Source organism: Dermacentor variabilis, chromosome 4 (genome assembly GCF_050947875.1).
Source record: "Dermacentor variabilis isolate Ectoservices chromosome 4, ASM5094787v1, whole genome shotgun sequence".
NCBI lineage: Eukaryota > Metazoa > Arthropoda > Arachnida > Ixodida > Ixodidae > Dermacentor > Dermacentor variabilis.
In genome coordinates, this window is record NC_134571.1 from 81,555,599 (window position 1) to 81,572,723 (window position 17,125).

The 17,125-nt window shown below is 44.6% G+C and overlaps 1 protein-coding gene across 1 annotated transcript in view; it reads left to right on the forward strand.

Annotated features, from left to right (window-relative positions):
* The window catches only part of LOC142579413 (guanylate cyclase soluble subunit beta-1-like), a 211,856-nt gene that overhangs the window by 106,958 nt on the left and 87,773 nt on the right, over positions 1-17,125 (forward strand). Inside the window, exon 2 of the mRNA XM_075689567.1 lies at positions 3,314-3,387. Coding sequence (XP_075545682.1) covers positions 3,314-3,387 — 74 coding nt within the window. The remainder of the gene's footprint in view (positions 1-3,313; positions 3,388-17,125) is intronic.

Consider the following 17,125-nt stretch of genomic DNA (forward strand, 5'->3'; position numbering starts at 1 on the left):
TCACAGGCCGAGAAAGCGCTACGTACATTGCTGCAGTTCCTGAAGTCGACAGGTATAAGTAAGCGACTAATTTCGATCTGCAGCACAGAATGAAGTGACCATCTCAGTGTTTGCTCTCTGTTGTTTATTTTCATTCCTTAATTTCCTTCCCCCTGCGTGTAGGCAGCAAAACGGATGTGCGCGCCCACCCTGCCTTCTCCCGCCTTCCTCTTCTCTCTTTTCTCTCTCTCTCTCTCTCTCTCTCTCTCTCTCTCTCTCTCTCCCTCTCTCTCACTCTCTGCCTGTCTAAGCTGTGTGAGAAAGCCCCTGTTATGTCTACTCGGCGAGACAGCGGTGCCAAACCAGATAAAAGTTTGGTCCGCATACTACATCTAACCGACTGTCCTGCGATGAAATTTCATGGATTTGCTTCCAGGATCGATCGGCGTTACAAACCACATTGAAACCCTCGCGAGGAATCATGTCGCGCACTGGTGTCATGACTGGCCCACCAAGTCATCGCCTTCGATTACGCAGCATCCGGGAGACACCCAATTTACTATTACGCTGTTTTCGGGACCAGCTGCTTGGCGAAACACAGGGCTGCAATGCGATCCCCGAGGATGTAGGTGGAGCAAGCCTCCCTACAAAAGATCTGTCGACAGTCATCATGGTTCTGCTTTCGTCATTCGGAAAGGGGCGGGGGGGGGGGCTTGATTTGGCAAGACTGGCAGAACTAGCTGCCATTGCACAGCTAATTCGGTTTCCTTCATGTACGTGTTTTTCCTCCAATAAACGCCTAATTGCGAGTAAGCGATGGTGTTGTCCTTTTCTTTGGCTTCGTATGTGTTGATTACGCTCCTCTACTTCACCATGTCAGGAACAGACACACTGTGATACTGTTTCTTACGAAATGGGTGTGCGTGCTTAAGAGTGTGTGTGAAAGAGAGGAAGAGGGGGGGAGGGGGTGTTGCGCGCGCGCGTGCGTGACACAGAGATAGAGAGCGGCGAGCCGTATGTCTCTTGTCAAGCATGTCAGGAATGGCGGCAGCGTTGTTACAAGAGTCGCTTCTCGATGGTGCGCAGAGACGAGACCGACTGAGAAGGGGTCGCCGCCCGTCAGTGTCACATGAATCCATTAGATGGATTAAGCTTTACGTTCCGCACACACCAGTGCACATAAACTACGGTGTGGTGTGCACACGGCTCCTCAGCAGGAACGCTGATCTGTGCTCGCGCAACGCTCGCGCTATAGCAGCGGACTCCAGAAAACTTCCCTGACTCCGGCGGAGCCGATTGTGCAGAGCGTGACAATACGTTAACTTGGCTTCGTCCTTCTTGCATCCAAACCCACTGCGCGTCTCTGGGTGCCTCCTAAACCTCCACGCGCGGCTCGCGCATGCATCGTCGACACTATAGGGCAGCACGGCGGCGGTGGCGACGGCGCTGACTGCGCCAAGATGCCTCGAGCGACCGAATAATTGGATAAAACACTACTAATGCGCTTATCAGTTTGCATAATTATTGTGCATACCCGAAAGAATTGCTGAAGTTTGGGGTAATTACAGGGTCGATACCCAGTCTACTACTCTAACAGCTCCAACTCTGAAACGCCGTGTGTGTCGCGGTCGCCGAAACCGCTCTTCACCATTTGTACATAGGTGTTCAGCTAGATATTTCGTTATAATTGCCCGAATTCTCCGCATATCACTGGAGATATATGGCCCGTTGCGGTTGGCCCAGCGCTTCCGCCAAAACAGCGGCGTTGCCACATTGGGAAAAGTTCCACCGAGAAGACTAACTGAGGAAACAGACCGCGTTTCCTTTGAGGCTTACACACTCGGAAAACACGTGCTGCCTGGTATCGCGTTTGCCACAATGCGGAAGCTTGTATTTGGGGACTACCAAATCTTGTCAGCTTACTGACGGTTGCATATAACACGACAGCCCCCCCTCCCCTATTCGCAGTCAATCGAACTCGCAAACCTGGCAGGGCAGACGCCTTCTTTTTTCTTTCTTTCTTTTTGCCATCTGTTCCGTCATTCCCAGCTGCGCCTATTATTTGCATTTTGGATTGCTGACGTTTGCTCCAAACACCACCTGGCTGATTTCTTGAGGAGACATTTAGTCGAAAGGCTTATCGGGCGTCGCTACGATAACTGTTCTTTGCAAACAATTTGTAGTTCTTTTTCGCAAAAAAGCTTACTCACTCGTAAACACGCGTACAACTGTTTAATATCAATAAAGTATCGCGCACTCCATGACAAAATATACAGGGCGCCGTTAGACTTTTTGAATGTACTCAATGCAAGCTGCATTCTACAATTTCCTAATTGACTTCCGCTGTCGCCCTAGTTAACTGTGAGGTTTTCCGATAAACATTTATTACAAGCTTACAAGTGTTAAGGCATAAATAAAAATGTGTTTTTGCTTTTCACAGAGAAGGTGGCACCGTTTATTTTGCAACCTCTGACATTCAAGTGTATAACCAGGAGGTCGATAAAGAGACATCTTGTACCTGTTGTCAGCTGGCATCGCCCTAACGTGATTTCGCACAGCCACCAGCGGACGGCAACCTGATTTTGAGTGTCACATGACCGTTGCATAAACAACCTCTCTATCCACCTCTCTCGCTGCCATGAAGGCCTTGTCACTTCTTTCACTGTATGGAATCGTAACAAGGCGCTGAGTCGTGCTCCCTAAAAGGTTGCCAAAAATAGCGCCTCTCCTCTTCATAATATATATATCTCTCTCTCTCTCTCAACCATAACCTTACACCCTTGAGCACCACGCCTCGACATAAGGCTTCTTCATTCTTCAAGCGTTTACCCTCGCTATGTCATTTGCCCTCTTCTGGTTATCTACCTCAAACCATTTTTGTTAATCATGTAAACGTACCCTATACAAAGCGCCGCACAGAGGCGGGGAGAAAGATACGCAGGCTAGCAATTTTCTACGAAAAGCGACACCGCGTACACCCGCTTGAAAGGGAGAAAGAAAAGGGAAAGAGAAGGAGAAGGCGAAAATGGGGAAAAGCGAAAAGTGGAAACAACTGGTTATTACATCCGCGCACATGACGGGACAACAATGTGTATTGTATTTTACATTGTCGCTTAAGGCGACAAACAAATAACCGCAACACGCAAATGTAGAAGGTACGTAAGCTTTTTTTTTCTAATTTAGGAGAAGTCACTTTAGCGCTAAGTACTTCTACCTGATCTTTTATATGTTTAGTGCACATGTGAGTTATTGATAGCTGTCTTGTCCGACATGAATTCTTCGCTCCAGTGTAAAAGCAGAAGAAAGAAAAATTGTTTGTATTCTGTCTTTTCAGTATGGATTCGTTCACTGTGCCCTGGAAGACATGGTACGCACGAAGCATGGACTAGACGCCTGGGAGAAGATATTGTGAGTACAGTATTTCTGAAATTTTCAAAATAATGACAAACTTTAAATTCACCAAACGTTGTACTGAACGATTGGTACCAATGCAGAGAGGTCATTCACGCAAATCTTGCGGCGACTATACTGTCACCACACGTACATATTATATATATATATATATATATATATATATATATATATATATATATATATATATATATATATATATATATACATATATATATATATATATATATATATATATATATATATATATATATATATATATATATATTGATACGGACCAGTATTTACGATGACGAAGACGCCTGTAGTTTGAAGACGACGACGACGATTAGAGGCTAGCGCAGACCTCTTGGCCAAATGCAGCGTATTTGTAACTGTAAATATATCTGTACATAGCTTCTCGTCTGCGTCTTCCTATGTAACATATTTGGTGGAGGTGGACGTTTTCTGTACCTCGTCACGGAGCTTCGCAGTGGAAAGGTATGTCGAGTCTTCCATCTTGGTTCCCCAGCGGCGAACGCTCGACTCATCCGGCTCCGACACCGGCTACCTCATCTGCGCCTTACTACATAACAATATATATATATATATATATATATATATATATATATATATATATATATATATATATATATATATATATATATATATATATATATATATATCACTGGGTGCCCCAGCTAACTTCAGCCAGACATTAAAAATATGCCGGTGCACTCAAAGGCGACGCCTCCAAACGCATGTTGCTGGAGTAGTCACTATTTTATTTTATTCTGCTTAATTGCATAATTAGGCAAGAATAATTAACCAACTTCTGAAGCAACGAAGTTAGGCAAAAAATTCAAATTAGAAAGTTGTAGAGTGCTTTGCAAAAGGCCCGTCTAAACAGCTTCTAACTTTCTATCTATTAAGTATTGGCTGTTTTTCTATTACTGCAGATGCCCACGACATAAAAAAATAAAATGCCACGTGACATGCCCGCTTGCATGCGCGTCATAATTGCAGCGCTTCCAAACATTTTTTTTACAGATGAACATAGCATCTAGCCGGAAGTGCCGTGCACTGCTCAAGTATACCGACGGATCGTCCGGCCAACAGCTACGGAAGGAATTTGAAAGAAAACGCATGCCATGGTTACTTCCCGCCAAACAACGGTGTGATGGACATGCCTAAACCATTTTTCTTTTGTAAACAGCTAGCTAATCAACTTTATTTGTATATCAGATTCCTACCAACTTTATCTATATTGAGTGTTTGATGCCAGCACTACGTGAACTATGGTATTCGTGCGCTGCGGTTTTGGCGGCGTTTTAGTCGCACAGTGGATATTAACTTCAACGCGGGTGCATGCGAGTGACTTCTCCTTGCATTTTTGGTTATCTTGCTTGCACCTACTCTTGTGTAGGCTTAGGATGTTCGTCCGTTCGTGTGTGTGTATAAGCGCATTATTCAAGAAATTGGCAGTTACAATTTTGTAGTTGTGTATCGGAATAGCCGGACCCAGCCTACATTACTGTTTGTCTGCAGTTTATAAACAACAAACAGAAGCACGTGTGGGAAGCTAGGATCAAGAAAAGAAGCAGCCGCGCGTTTGTTGGCCATCTGTGAACGGCGCGCAAAGTGCAACGCTGATGGGTGCGAGGTTTAATAAACCCTACTTGAGCGCACAAATCCGCGTGAATGGGACAGTCGACTTGATACAACATAACGACAATTAAAGCGTGCAAACTAAACATTACGGCTACGTTACTTAGGTTCCGTATTCTTCGAATAATGCGGCACAATTGCCCGGCATGTCGTTTGATCCTCCTGCAGTGTGCTGGTCACCCAAAAAACCGAGTTCAAATCCGCGTACAGCGAAGATGGACTGGCATTTCTAGATTGAAAACGTCCAGTGCAGGCACGTGTTCGCTTTTCATAGTAGCACAATGCGGTTCGTTGTCTTCACTGCATTGCCTGAAAATTCAATTTCACACATCCTACACTTCAAAATATTTTTTTTTTCACTGATGCCAGCACCGGCTTTTTTTATGGCTCTAAGCTCCAGCCTATTTATCATTATTATTATTATTGTTAATGCATTCATTCATTAGAAAAATGAGTATAGGCGTCGCCACTGCCTTCTTTTTCTCCATTGGCGTTTCGCATTACTTACCTCTATGCAGAAAATCAACTATATTATATACAAGCCATCTTGTGTGACCAACATTAAACTGAATACTGATATGATTACGGCTTACAATATTGAATAACGAAATTCGTCGGTTTTACGCGCCAAAACCACAATCTGATTATGAAGTACGCTGCAGTGGGGTACGGCGGATTAACTTCGACCACCTGTTGTGCTTTAACGGGTACCTAAAACTAAGTACAAGAACGTTTTTTTTTTTTTGCCACCCCCCCCCCCCTACACTTAAGTATGCGGCCGCCGCGACCGATATCGAACCCGCGACCCCGAGTACCGCAGCGCCACGCCGTAGCCACTGGGCTAACTCGGTGGCCTCAGCTTACTATCACGCATTTCGCATACTAGCTCTTTATAACGCCGAAGAGTAGAATGCTATACTGTATATTTGCCTGTTCGTGAAAGCTTCTTGCGATCGATTACTCCTCGGTATAATTGAAAACCGGACACGAACAAGAACAAGAAACATGAAAATTGTTTTCATTCGCAAGGTTTCCAAGTGAGAAGTCTTTCAACGGGGGACAGGATTCTCCCAGATATTATAAAGAAGCGGTGTTTGTGACAGGCACGCGAACGGAGACCTAATCTTGGCAGAGAGGCAAGCACAAGGCTTTTTTTTTTCAGGTTACGTCGACATGTACTGAATCTACGTAGATGCCAGATACTAGGAATTAGATGTCGCTCCATCCTCCTTCGAGCAAACCAAATTAAACATAGCGGGTGCAGAAGGCGGGACAAGGTAGTGGAGCTAGGAAGCTGAGCTTAAACTGAAGAATAATTGAAAAGGAATATTCTTCCTTGAAAATTGGAAAGGAGCAAGAAGATGGCATTTTTTGAAAGACAAGCCACTCACCAAGTAATCGCATCGTCGCGAGCAATTTTCTTTGAACAAGGGTGAGAAGGTTGTACCGCTTGCTGACATAAAGAGGAAAAAAACCGCAAGAACATTCACAAATCTATGTCTCAATCTAGAGAGGTTGGTTATTCCTAGGTCTTCTCTCGCAGTTTGAAATGTACTGCACAGGCTAACGTGCCGTATAATCCAGTTATGCTAAGCCACTTTGGATGAAGTGAGAGGTCTGCAATACTGGACTTTTATTGCAAGCGAACTCACTATAAAACACGGCATTAAGAAAAATTAATGCCATGTTTCTAATGAGTGCGCTTGCAATAAAAGTCCAGTATTGCAGTCACTGAGACAACTTCAGTACCGAATGTCAGGCGTGCGAACAATAGTGAGCAAATATTGATGCCTTAGGTGGTACTAATTAACGTTGTTAATAAGCGAAGGCGAATGCTAGGGTCAGGAGTAGATGGAAAATGGAAACATCACGGACCCAATTTGGACACCTTGATGTTCGTGAGTTCACTTGATATTTGCTGTTGGCCCTTGGTAATAATGTGTCAAGCATTACTATCAGCTGAAATTAACGCTAACAAGCCGCTACGGCGTCCGACTTTCTTATATCAACACAGGGCCCAGCTCTTTATGGTAGTTTAGGTAGGCAACTTATGCAAGCCGGGGCATGTTCAGCACACTGATATTTTGCGTACCGGCGTTGTTTCGTATACTGTCAATTTAGTATATCAACCACCACTCCGTTCACCCACATTACATATTTGCTTCAAACATGCATGTGATCATCCGCGTAGATACGCTGCCCATACATCATGGCACGCCTGTTAGTACTACTGCTCTTCATTGCTTGAAAAGTACAAAGGAACTCATTAAAAATTTATTGTTCAGCTGCGGTGCGGTGTTCAGGAATTAGCTCAGTCACTGTCTGGTTTTTTTCGTGCTCATAGCTGTATGAATAATTAAAAAAACTCACTGCTACCGTCAAAAGCATCGAGGTCAACCGCTCTGGTGGGCCACTGAAACGAGTGCACAATTTTGTGGCGTAAAATCGGCGGACTGGCAGTGTCTCTGGCGTTTCATTTTAACATATAATAATTTCTTAACATTTTAATGACACTTTAATAACATTAAAATAACATTTTAATAGACATTATAAATTAAGGTCGCTGTTCCTTCGTGTCTACTTTTTTTTCAGTTTCGTAGAAAGCGTTCAAATCAATCACAGCCACCGTGTACCTCTACCACATAGCTTAAATGTCACGCAGCCGATTTTCCTGTATAAAGGCCGCAGCAGGTGTTAATCTGAGCTGAACGTGGCAGGCTTTGCCATCGACAAAAAACACCATATTGAATAGCTATTTATAACGCCGGGAGCCACTGGGACCTCGGTGAAATAATTGAAGCGCTCAGTCTGTGAGAGAAACCTTTGAGCTGTATGCGCGAACGTTCTTGGAGAGCTCCGGTATATAGCTGGATATCCTGGATATCCGGTATATAGCTTTCTCTGATTAAGACAGCAAGTATGTTACGGTTGCGCGGCTGTAAGCAGTAATATATATATATATATATATATATATATATATATATATATATATATATATATATATATATATATATATATATATATACATAAAATATTAATAAAGGTTCACCAAATTCAAATTTTTTAGGCAGTCCAAGCAGAGAAATAACTATTTTGAAACGTGTGCTTCCTGCGCAAATATAGGTCGCAATTATCACACAAGCGGAGGCCCTATGCACCGTTTTATTTTAGTAAATACAAAGCAGGCGAGTTTTCTCTTCTCTGCGCCAACTTCACCAAATAGAAGTCTGGCGCGATTGCGCGAATAACCATATCAAAAAGAGAATAGGGGCTATTTGCCAGCAGTAGAGCATTGGCCTCTTTCGCAATGCGACAGAGACGGTTAGTACCTTGCTGGTGCCAAAGGTGTGTGTGTAATAGACGCTTGCAAAGGGGCTGGTGCTGAGGGTACAGGAAAGCAGAAATCTAGCAGAACTGAAACGCAATTACATAAACTGAAATATATATATATATATATATATATATATATATATATATATATATATATATATATATATATATATATATATATATATATATATATATATATATATATATATATGCTGGGCGAAACACCGCAGCCAGACAAGGAACTAAGAAGCAGCGTCAGAACCACGGAAACAAAAAGACAAAACTGCAAGAGTCAGTCGCGCTTTTTGGCTGGCCTCAAAAACTAACATGACAGGAAGAGGCACCGAGAACAGGTGATAAGGAAAGCGAGAAGCAAAGCTATCTCTAGAGGCACCATACCAGCTTCTACGCTGCTGTTAAATATAAGATGTGCCTTACGCAACGCTAGCCGAGCACTCCTTATCGAAAAGTGGCCCAAGCGCAGAGGGTTTGAGCGCTAGTTCTTGCCCCCAATCAATGAAATGGGAAACGTGGCGTCAAATTTTCGGAACTATTTCGGGAACTCGCCTTCGGCAGTGCCTGAAGTGGTTGACGTAGTCGACGTTTAAGGAGACGCTGCCGAAGATTGCTGGGCATCATCACCATCATCATCCGCCATCATAGAATGCGCAATAGGGCAAACTTAGGTTAACTTGAGACGTTGGGTCATCTACGGGTTTAGTGTGAGTGTAGTGTGGCATGCGGGATAAAGGGTGTGAGAGTTACAAAAGAAAGTGCACGCACGCGAAATGCACGCAACTATCCGCAAACCCAGTTTGTATACGCTTCAGAATGATTCCTTCTCTCAACTTTCTATTCTCCTCTTCCTTCTCCCAGTTTAGGTTAGCCAACCAGTTACATTTCTGGTCAACATCCCAGCTTTCTCCCTTTCTTCACTCCCCCTGGTACAGAAACAGCCAACCTTATTCCCGTACCCTGTCCTGTCCATCGAGTGACAGTCAGTAACGCACATTTGGCAGTTTTACCAACGGTACGAACGGCAACGCAGATTGCACATTTAAGCACGGGACAAACGTGAAAAGGAAACAAATGTTCACTACTTCGCCGAAAGTGGTGTATATGGTACAAAATAACGCTTTTGGATCAACATTCTGCTTCTATTTCGAGATTAAGAATGGAATAATGACAAGGGTATAGCGCGCTGAACGTCACCTTCGTTCCTCCGGCAGTTTACTACAGAGTACATGATATCCCGAACTACTAGACAATACCAACAGCCAGCGTGAAATTCTAATGACATACAGAGGAGAACAGAACGCAGAATAGGTGCGACGCTCCTAACAATCTTCTATCGATATCGAAGGCAGATTGAGAAACGCTCCATGCCACTGAGCCACCGAAAGATTGGCAGCAGTAGATGATTGCATCATGGCCGTAGCCGAGGTTTACAAAGAGAGCATAGACCTTGACGCGACTAGGGGACGGAACACGGAGAGAAGCCGCGGAGACAAGTCGCTGGTTAACCGTAGCCTATCATTGTCTCTCGCGTTCCAGACCGACTGGCATCGCTTTGCTGGCTCTTCCCCGCGTAGCTGACTGACGGGTCCGTGCAGGCTTTGGCACGAGTGCATTAACCACGAGACGCGTGTCGCTGCGATTTGTACATTGCCGCGACACGTGTCTGCACATTGGACAGGCGTTCGGGTGACCGGAGAAGCTTTCTCGAGATTAACACAAAATGATATGCAGGCGCAGACGACCAGTGAGAAAGGAAAGGGAAATGTATAGAATAAATGAGGCAGCGCGGCGCTCTGCAAGACACTGCAGCACACTGGGGAAAAGGGAAAGGGGGTGAGAAAGAAGGAGGGCCGTTCAGTGCAGCACGAAATAAAAAAATTAACGCTCGCTTTAGCACACGCCAAAGGGGGCGAAGGCGAAAGCCTACGCGCTCAGGAAATATTCGTTAAATTACTTCACATTCTCATACGAATGGGTTGTTACTTCTTATCCCTTTTCTCCCAGCAAACGTAGTCGGCACGAGTGCCTTAACTGACGCTTCCTTAACTGTGCCCTAATTAACTTCGACTTAACACCAAAGGTTGTCGGTTCGACTCCCACATAAGCTCAAGGGGTTCGACTACCACCGAAAGTCATGGGTTCGAATTAGCTGAATTAGCCTGAATTAGCTTCATCTTAATTAACTTCGACTTGTTTTATTTATTTATTTATTTATTTATTTATTTATTTATTTATTTATTTATTTATTGATGAGTGGCGTTGGAGCCAGCTGTGGAAGACGACGACGACGAATGCGCGAGCGGTGGCACGAGCGCGCCTCTGCGCGAGGCGAGCTCACGTGACTTTCTGTACTGCAGGCCGCGTTTTCGAGGCCACCGTCAGATGAAACATTTTTTTTAAAGATTTTCGCCTATAACAAAAGAAAATGCCGAGGCGGTAGACGTGCCCTTCGGGCGGGGAGAAAACGAGCGGAGACTGTCACGGAAAGGGGCAACGCGCCCGCACTCCACAAGGCGGGTGTCCGCCCCGAAGAACAGGCGAATAAATCGGCGTCAGCATCCTCCGTGGCACGCTGCTACAGCAGGATTCTCCAGTGGCGAGACAAACGAAATGTCGGATTTCCCCGAAAGACGTCCGACACAAAAAAAAAATAAAAAAAGACGGCTGTAGCTTCAGATTTGAAAGAAGCAAGTAGACAAGGAAAACAAAAAATGTTGCGGGAACAAACGACAGCAACAGCAACAAAAACATCGGCAACGAAGAAAAGGGGGCAGAAAAGGCCTAAGCCAAGGAGGAATATAAATGAGCGAAGGAACTGTGCAAGGATGTTCGTGGGGACGAGACGAGGCAACTGTCAGAGTGCACAACGAACGGTCCTTTCACCCGTATCTCGTTGCGCGTATGCGAGATCAAAAAAAGAAGAAACGAAAACAGCATTGGCTAGAAAGGCACAACAAAAAGGAACAAGCGTGAAATTCGGCTCTAAGGCTGTAGAAGCTCGATACAAAGTCGTTGCCTTAAACACTGAACCCGTGTTCTCGCGCACAAATTTAAGGGCTGGCCGGTCCCGCTGTAGAAAATGCAGTTCAGCTTCGGTGACAGCGGAGACGAGTACCTTTGTTCTCGTCGACAGAGCATTTGCGACAGCATACATAGTAGTGACGTAGTTTGGAAACGATGAGGCGAGGTGCGTTACTGAGAAAGAAAACGGATTGCATGGGGGTAAAAAGCTAATAGGGGCTTTGTTCTGGTGTAGCAAAGTCCAGTGAAATGGGAGCTTAACTGTGGCACTGTATGGAGGGGCATAATTGTATGGCACTTGCTTTGCTCCTATGGAGCCCTCGTTATCTCCCGCGCGTGGCGCATGGATTTTATTGAGGCTCGTTTATTTTATCCTAAGGAGCACGATTATGTATTTTGAAAACTTCAAAGAAAGCCGCGTGACGCCATCCCACCACCTCCCCTTTTATTTCTTATCTCTTCTTTAGGGAACCGTGCTATATACGAGAACTATAGAAATGATCGGACCAGCGCGAGGGAAGTCAGATACATGAGGTATCTGTGTGAGAATAACGCACGCTGTGCTGACAAAAGTTCAGGTGCAACTACTACCAGTGCAGTGTCACGTTATAGAGCGAATTCCCGCGCATATTCGGCGCATTTCCTAGAAATATGTGAGGAAGCTTGGCCGAGTTCGTAATCCATGCTGTTCCAAATATTATACCTAACGAAAGAGTAAGATACAAACAAACGAACGGCAAGGAGGTCAGCCAAATAAAGCCTCGGTAGTCTATCCCGCGCGGCGACAAAGAAAAGAGGAACTTAAAGAGATAAAAAGAGAGAAAGATTAGTAGAGAAACGAAATCGCCGCACAAGTCACCGTGACAGTGTAAACGTCGCATGACCCGCGCAACACTCTAGCTGCCGTGAGCGCGTGCGTCCGTTGTGACCACTTCCCGAAAATATTTGGTTATGGAAATCTGCTCAGTATCTACTAACGGGGCACACGGCGCGAACAGGACAGAAATAGAACAAATCGTGTGCGCAGAACAGACGGCAAGTGCGTACGCGTGTTTCTTGCTCCTCCTGCGCTTCGTTCGTGCTATGCTTTTCGAGAGCACAAATACATGCGTAGAGTCGGCTTGTTCAAGTGTTCCGTTCACGTGCCCAAACGTCCGCGAATAGCAGCAGCCTCACGTGCAACGAATAAATTAACATTAATAAAGCTCTAAAAATTATGAAGTGTCTTTTTACACAAACGCACCGTGCGACTCTATATGGATACACTCGTACGTGCACCGTAGCCCGCTTCTTACGTACGGCCATTTACTGCGAGAGTTTTCGCAGTCAGGTATACTTGGCAAATACTGTGCCACCATTAAGCGCATTAGCTTTGAAGCGCAAATTTCCGTTTCAGTGGATATAGTCACACAAAAATGTGTTGAAGACAAGAAAGATTGTGTTAAGTAGAAGAAAGTTAGCAAAGAAGAAAAACAACGCTTCATTGTGCCTGAAGGACTGCTTCATTGCACAATTTTGCTGCAGTTGCAAAATCAATATGTAGAAGATCAATCAAATCGACTGTTATGTAATCAATAAATACATGTTGCAAGAAAGAAAGAAAGACAGACGCCAGTTCGACACTAAGTTGAAGAAAGCAAAGCATTCTGGTGATTTTTGGCACTTTTGGTGCACTACTTTAGGGCCACAGCACAAGAGGCAGTCAGTCCCTTTAACAAAAGTGAAAAGTGCACAACACGAACGTCCGTCCGTCCTCTTCTCGATGCGTCACACGCGCTTTTCGAGTAAGACAGAAAAAACACAGAACAAATTGCGCTCCTTCGCTATTGATTTTTGTTATCATTAAATCCTGGCGAACGCGAGAAAGACGTTCCGCGGGACACCTCTTCCAGAAGAAGCAAATATCAATGAAACTACGTAACAGCTAAAGGGTAGACATGGACGCTGTCTGACGGGAAGCCAAAAGTGAGTGCGTTGTGTTTTTATTTCTTTTTTTTTCGCCCTCCTAGGTCTAGTCTTGAGAACCAAGAGAGCGCCGCTGTTCTCATTGATCGAAGCGGATGACGACGTTGGCAGAAAATAATAGGTTTCGACCGAGATCTCAGGCGGGTGCTAATAGATGTTCGCGTCAAGCAGTTCAGTGACCTGAAAAAAAAATACATAACGGAAAAAAAAATAGAGAGAGGCAGCGAATTGCGGGAAATCGAGAGTGCGGCAAGAAAGACGCACCGCGCCGTCGCGAGAATATCATACTTATTGCACACGAGAGAGGGAGCTTTTCATCGCGCGCTACCTTTACACCATTTACAGCATAAGTGCCAGTATGTTTCTGTTGTGTCTTCCTCGTGTGTTTCTGTTTCTATATGCGTTTTGTGGAGAGTAAATTGATTGTCATCCATTATTTTTGCAAGGGTACGGCCGTGCAGGAGCACGAATGTTTATTACGGTGTGCGAAACGTTGCAATCGTATTTGTCGCGGACATCTCCGCAACGTTGAAGTGTCTTATTTAATTGATGACGCGAGGTGACGTAGGTGCAACGATGAGTACAAGTGATATGCAATTCGCCGTCATATGCAGAGGAGTCATTTGCATATAATAAAATAAGATGGAACAATAACAGATATATAGGAGCCCCCACGTAGCCGGTGATTATGAATTTAAAGATACAGTCTTCTGACATACCCGTGTTTAAAAAGATGAAAAAAGAGGGATGGAAGATATCACCTTGTTGACAACTCCGCATAAAAAAAACACCAAAGCTATCTTTAAAACTCGACACCCACAACAAACATATTGTCAAGTGACGCGGCTATATGTTGTACTTCTCTGACCTCTTTTTCCTTGACATTCGTTGTCTCAGAGTCTCAGATTTATTTATTATGAGAGTAAGATTGCCGGAATTTGTCAAAATAGCTTCTGATTATACTCCATACGAACGGTAAATAAAGGCTGTTTAGGCGAGCCACTGATATTTTTATGGATAAAACAGTTGAATACCATATATCAGTTTCTTATTCTACCATCAATTATATTACCGGTCTCAGGTGATTGAGGTCTAGTGAAATATATCAATAAATTTGTTTGGTCATGCACAAAATTAAATTTAAACATCTCTATGCGCGCAGTTTAAGCAGCACTCTCAAACTTTTGTTACAGCGAAAGATAGCAGGAATTCTGTCGACTAAATTAAAATAAAGAAGCAAGCGTCCATGGATACATTGCTTGCTGCTAGGTAAAATTCAAAATTCATTAGCGGTGACTTTCTTCCGCATCTCCCTTCCCATTCCCCCACCACCCGCGTTTGCTAAGTATTCAATTCCCAACTTCACTAAACCTTCGCTCCACACTGATTCCAACGTGTGTGTTGGCCTTTCAATGACTAGCGAACAAGAAGGCTGATGAGTTACGACTGATACCGAGGTCTTCATCAATAAGTGTTTAAAAACTCTGAACGTTCATTTTTCTAGCCCCTTGGTGCGGCAAGAGGAAGGTAGAACAACCAGTAAAGCGGACGTGAAGCGCCAGCAATGTTGAAGCGAATTTCCATATCTGGCAGACGCCCACAACATGAATTAATCCTGCTCATCATCATCATCTGCCTGCTTACGCCCACTGCAGGCCAGTCATGTACTAATTGTGGCCATGTTGTCCCTGCAAACTTTTTAACGCGATAGCGTTAAGGAGCTCGTGTCGCAGAAAAGCTGGTGTCGTCGGCGTCGGTGTCGGCGTCCACGGCGTTGGCCGTGAGCGATAAATCACGGCAGGCACTTCATAAATAAAAAGCAACTTCCAAGATGGGCTGGGTGGGAATCGAACCAGGGTCTCCGGAGTGTGAGACGGAGACGTTACCACTGAGCCACGAGTTTTTTTTTTTTCTTTATAACTGAGCCACGAGTTCGATGCTTCAAAGCGGTACAAAAGCGCCTCTAGTGAACGCGGTGTTGCCTTAGAAACGAGCTGTTTCTAAGGCTCAGGCGTCCGTCGCTTGCTCAGGCGCACATTTCGTTGTCGCGCCGAACGCTGCGTTGCTCGACGCTCACCGCGTCCGATGCGGGGCGCGTAGTCGCTGCGCCGTAGCCCATTGTCTTACACCCCTTGGCGGGTCGACGGGAACGCTGTCGCGTTCCACTCTTGAAGGCGAAGCTTAAGCGTCCTCCAATTTTTTAATGTCATCCGCCCACCTAACTTTCTGCCGCCCCTGCTACGCTTCCCTTCCCTTGGAATCCAGTCCGTAACGCTTAATGACCATCGGTTATCTTTCCTCCTCATTACATGTATTGCCCATGCCCCTTTCTTTTTCTTGATTTCAACTAAGATGTCATTAACCCGCGTTTGTTCCCTCACCCAATCTGCTCTTTTCTTATCCCTTAACGTTACGCCCTTCATTCTTCTTTCTATAGCTCGTTGCGTCATTCTCAATTTAAGCAGAACTCTTTTCGTCAGCCTCCAGGTTTCTGCCTCATAAGTGAGTACTGGTAAGACACAGCTGTTATACACTTTTCTATTGAGGGATAGTGGCAACCTGCTTTTCATGATTTCAGAATGCCTGCCAAACGCACCATAGCCCATTCTTATTCTTCTGGTTATTTCAGTCTCACGATCCGGATCCGGGCTCACTACCTGCCCTAAGTAGGTGTATTCCCTTACCACTTCCAGTGCCTCGCTACCTATCGTAAACTGCTGTTCTCTTCCGAGACTGTTAAACATTACTTTAGTTTTCTGCAGATTAATTTTCAGACCCACCCTTCTACTTTGCCTCTCCAGGTCAGTGAGCATGCATTGCAATTGGTCTCCTGAGTTACTAAGCAAGGCAATATCATCAGCGAATCTCATGTTGCTAAGGTATTCTCCATAAACTTTTATCCCCAATTCTTCACACTCCAATACCTCCTGTAAACACGCTACGAATAGCATTGGAGAGATCGTATCTGCGTGTCTGACACCTTTATTTATTGGGATTTTGTTGCTTTCTTTATGGAGGACTACGGTGGCTGTGGAGCCGCTATATATAGCTTTAAGTATTTTTACATACGGCTCGTCTACACCCTGATTCCATAATGCCTCCATGACTGCTGAGGTTTCGACTCAATCAAACGCTTTTTCGTAATCAATGAAAACTATACATAAGGGTTGGTTATATTCCGGACATTTTTCTATCACCTGATTTATAATGCGAATATGGTCTATTGTTGAGTAGCCTTTACGGAATCCTGCCTGGTCATTTGCTTGACAGAAGTCTAAGGTGTTCCCGATTCTATTTGCGATTACCTTAGTAAATACTTTGTAGGCAACGGACAGTAAGCTGATCGGTCTATAATTTTCCAAGTCTTTGGCGTCCCCTTTCTTATTTATTAGGGTTATGTTAGCGTTCTTCCAAGATTCCGGCACGCACGAGGTTATGAGGCATAGTGTATATAGGGTGGCCAGTCTTTCTAGAACAATGTTCCCACCATCCTTCAACAAATCTGCTGTTACCTGATCCCCCCAGCTAGTTCTCAACCACCACCCACCTGCCAGCCCCACACAGTTAAACATGACATTTGCGTTAATACTGTTATATAATGTTATGGTAAGCTGTTTCATTGCTACGCGTATGCCTACCCAAACAACAAGACGCCACTCACCAAATGAAACATGTTTGTGTACTCCAGCGAAATAATATTATCACTCTGCAATTCTACCGGCCGAGTACCGTGAATATAGAGCCGTCACATGAA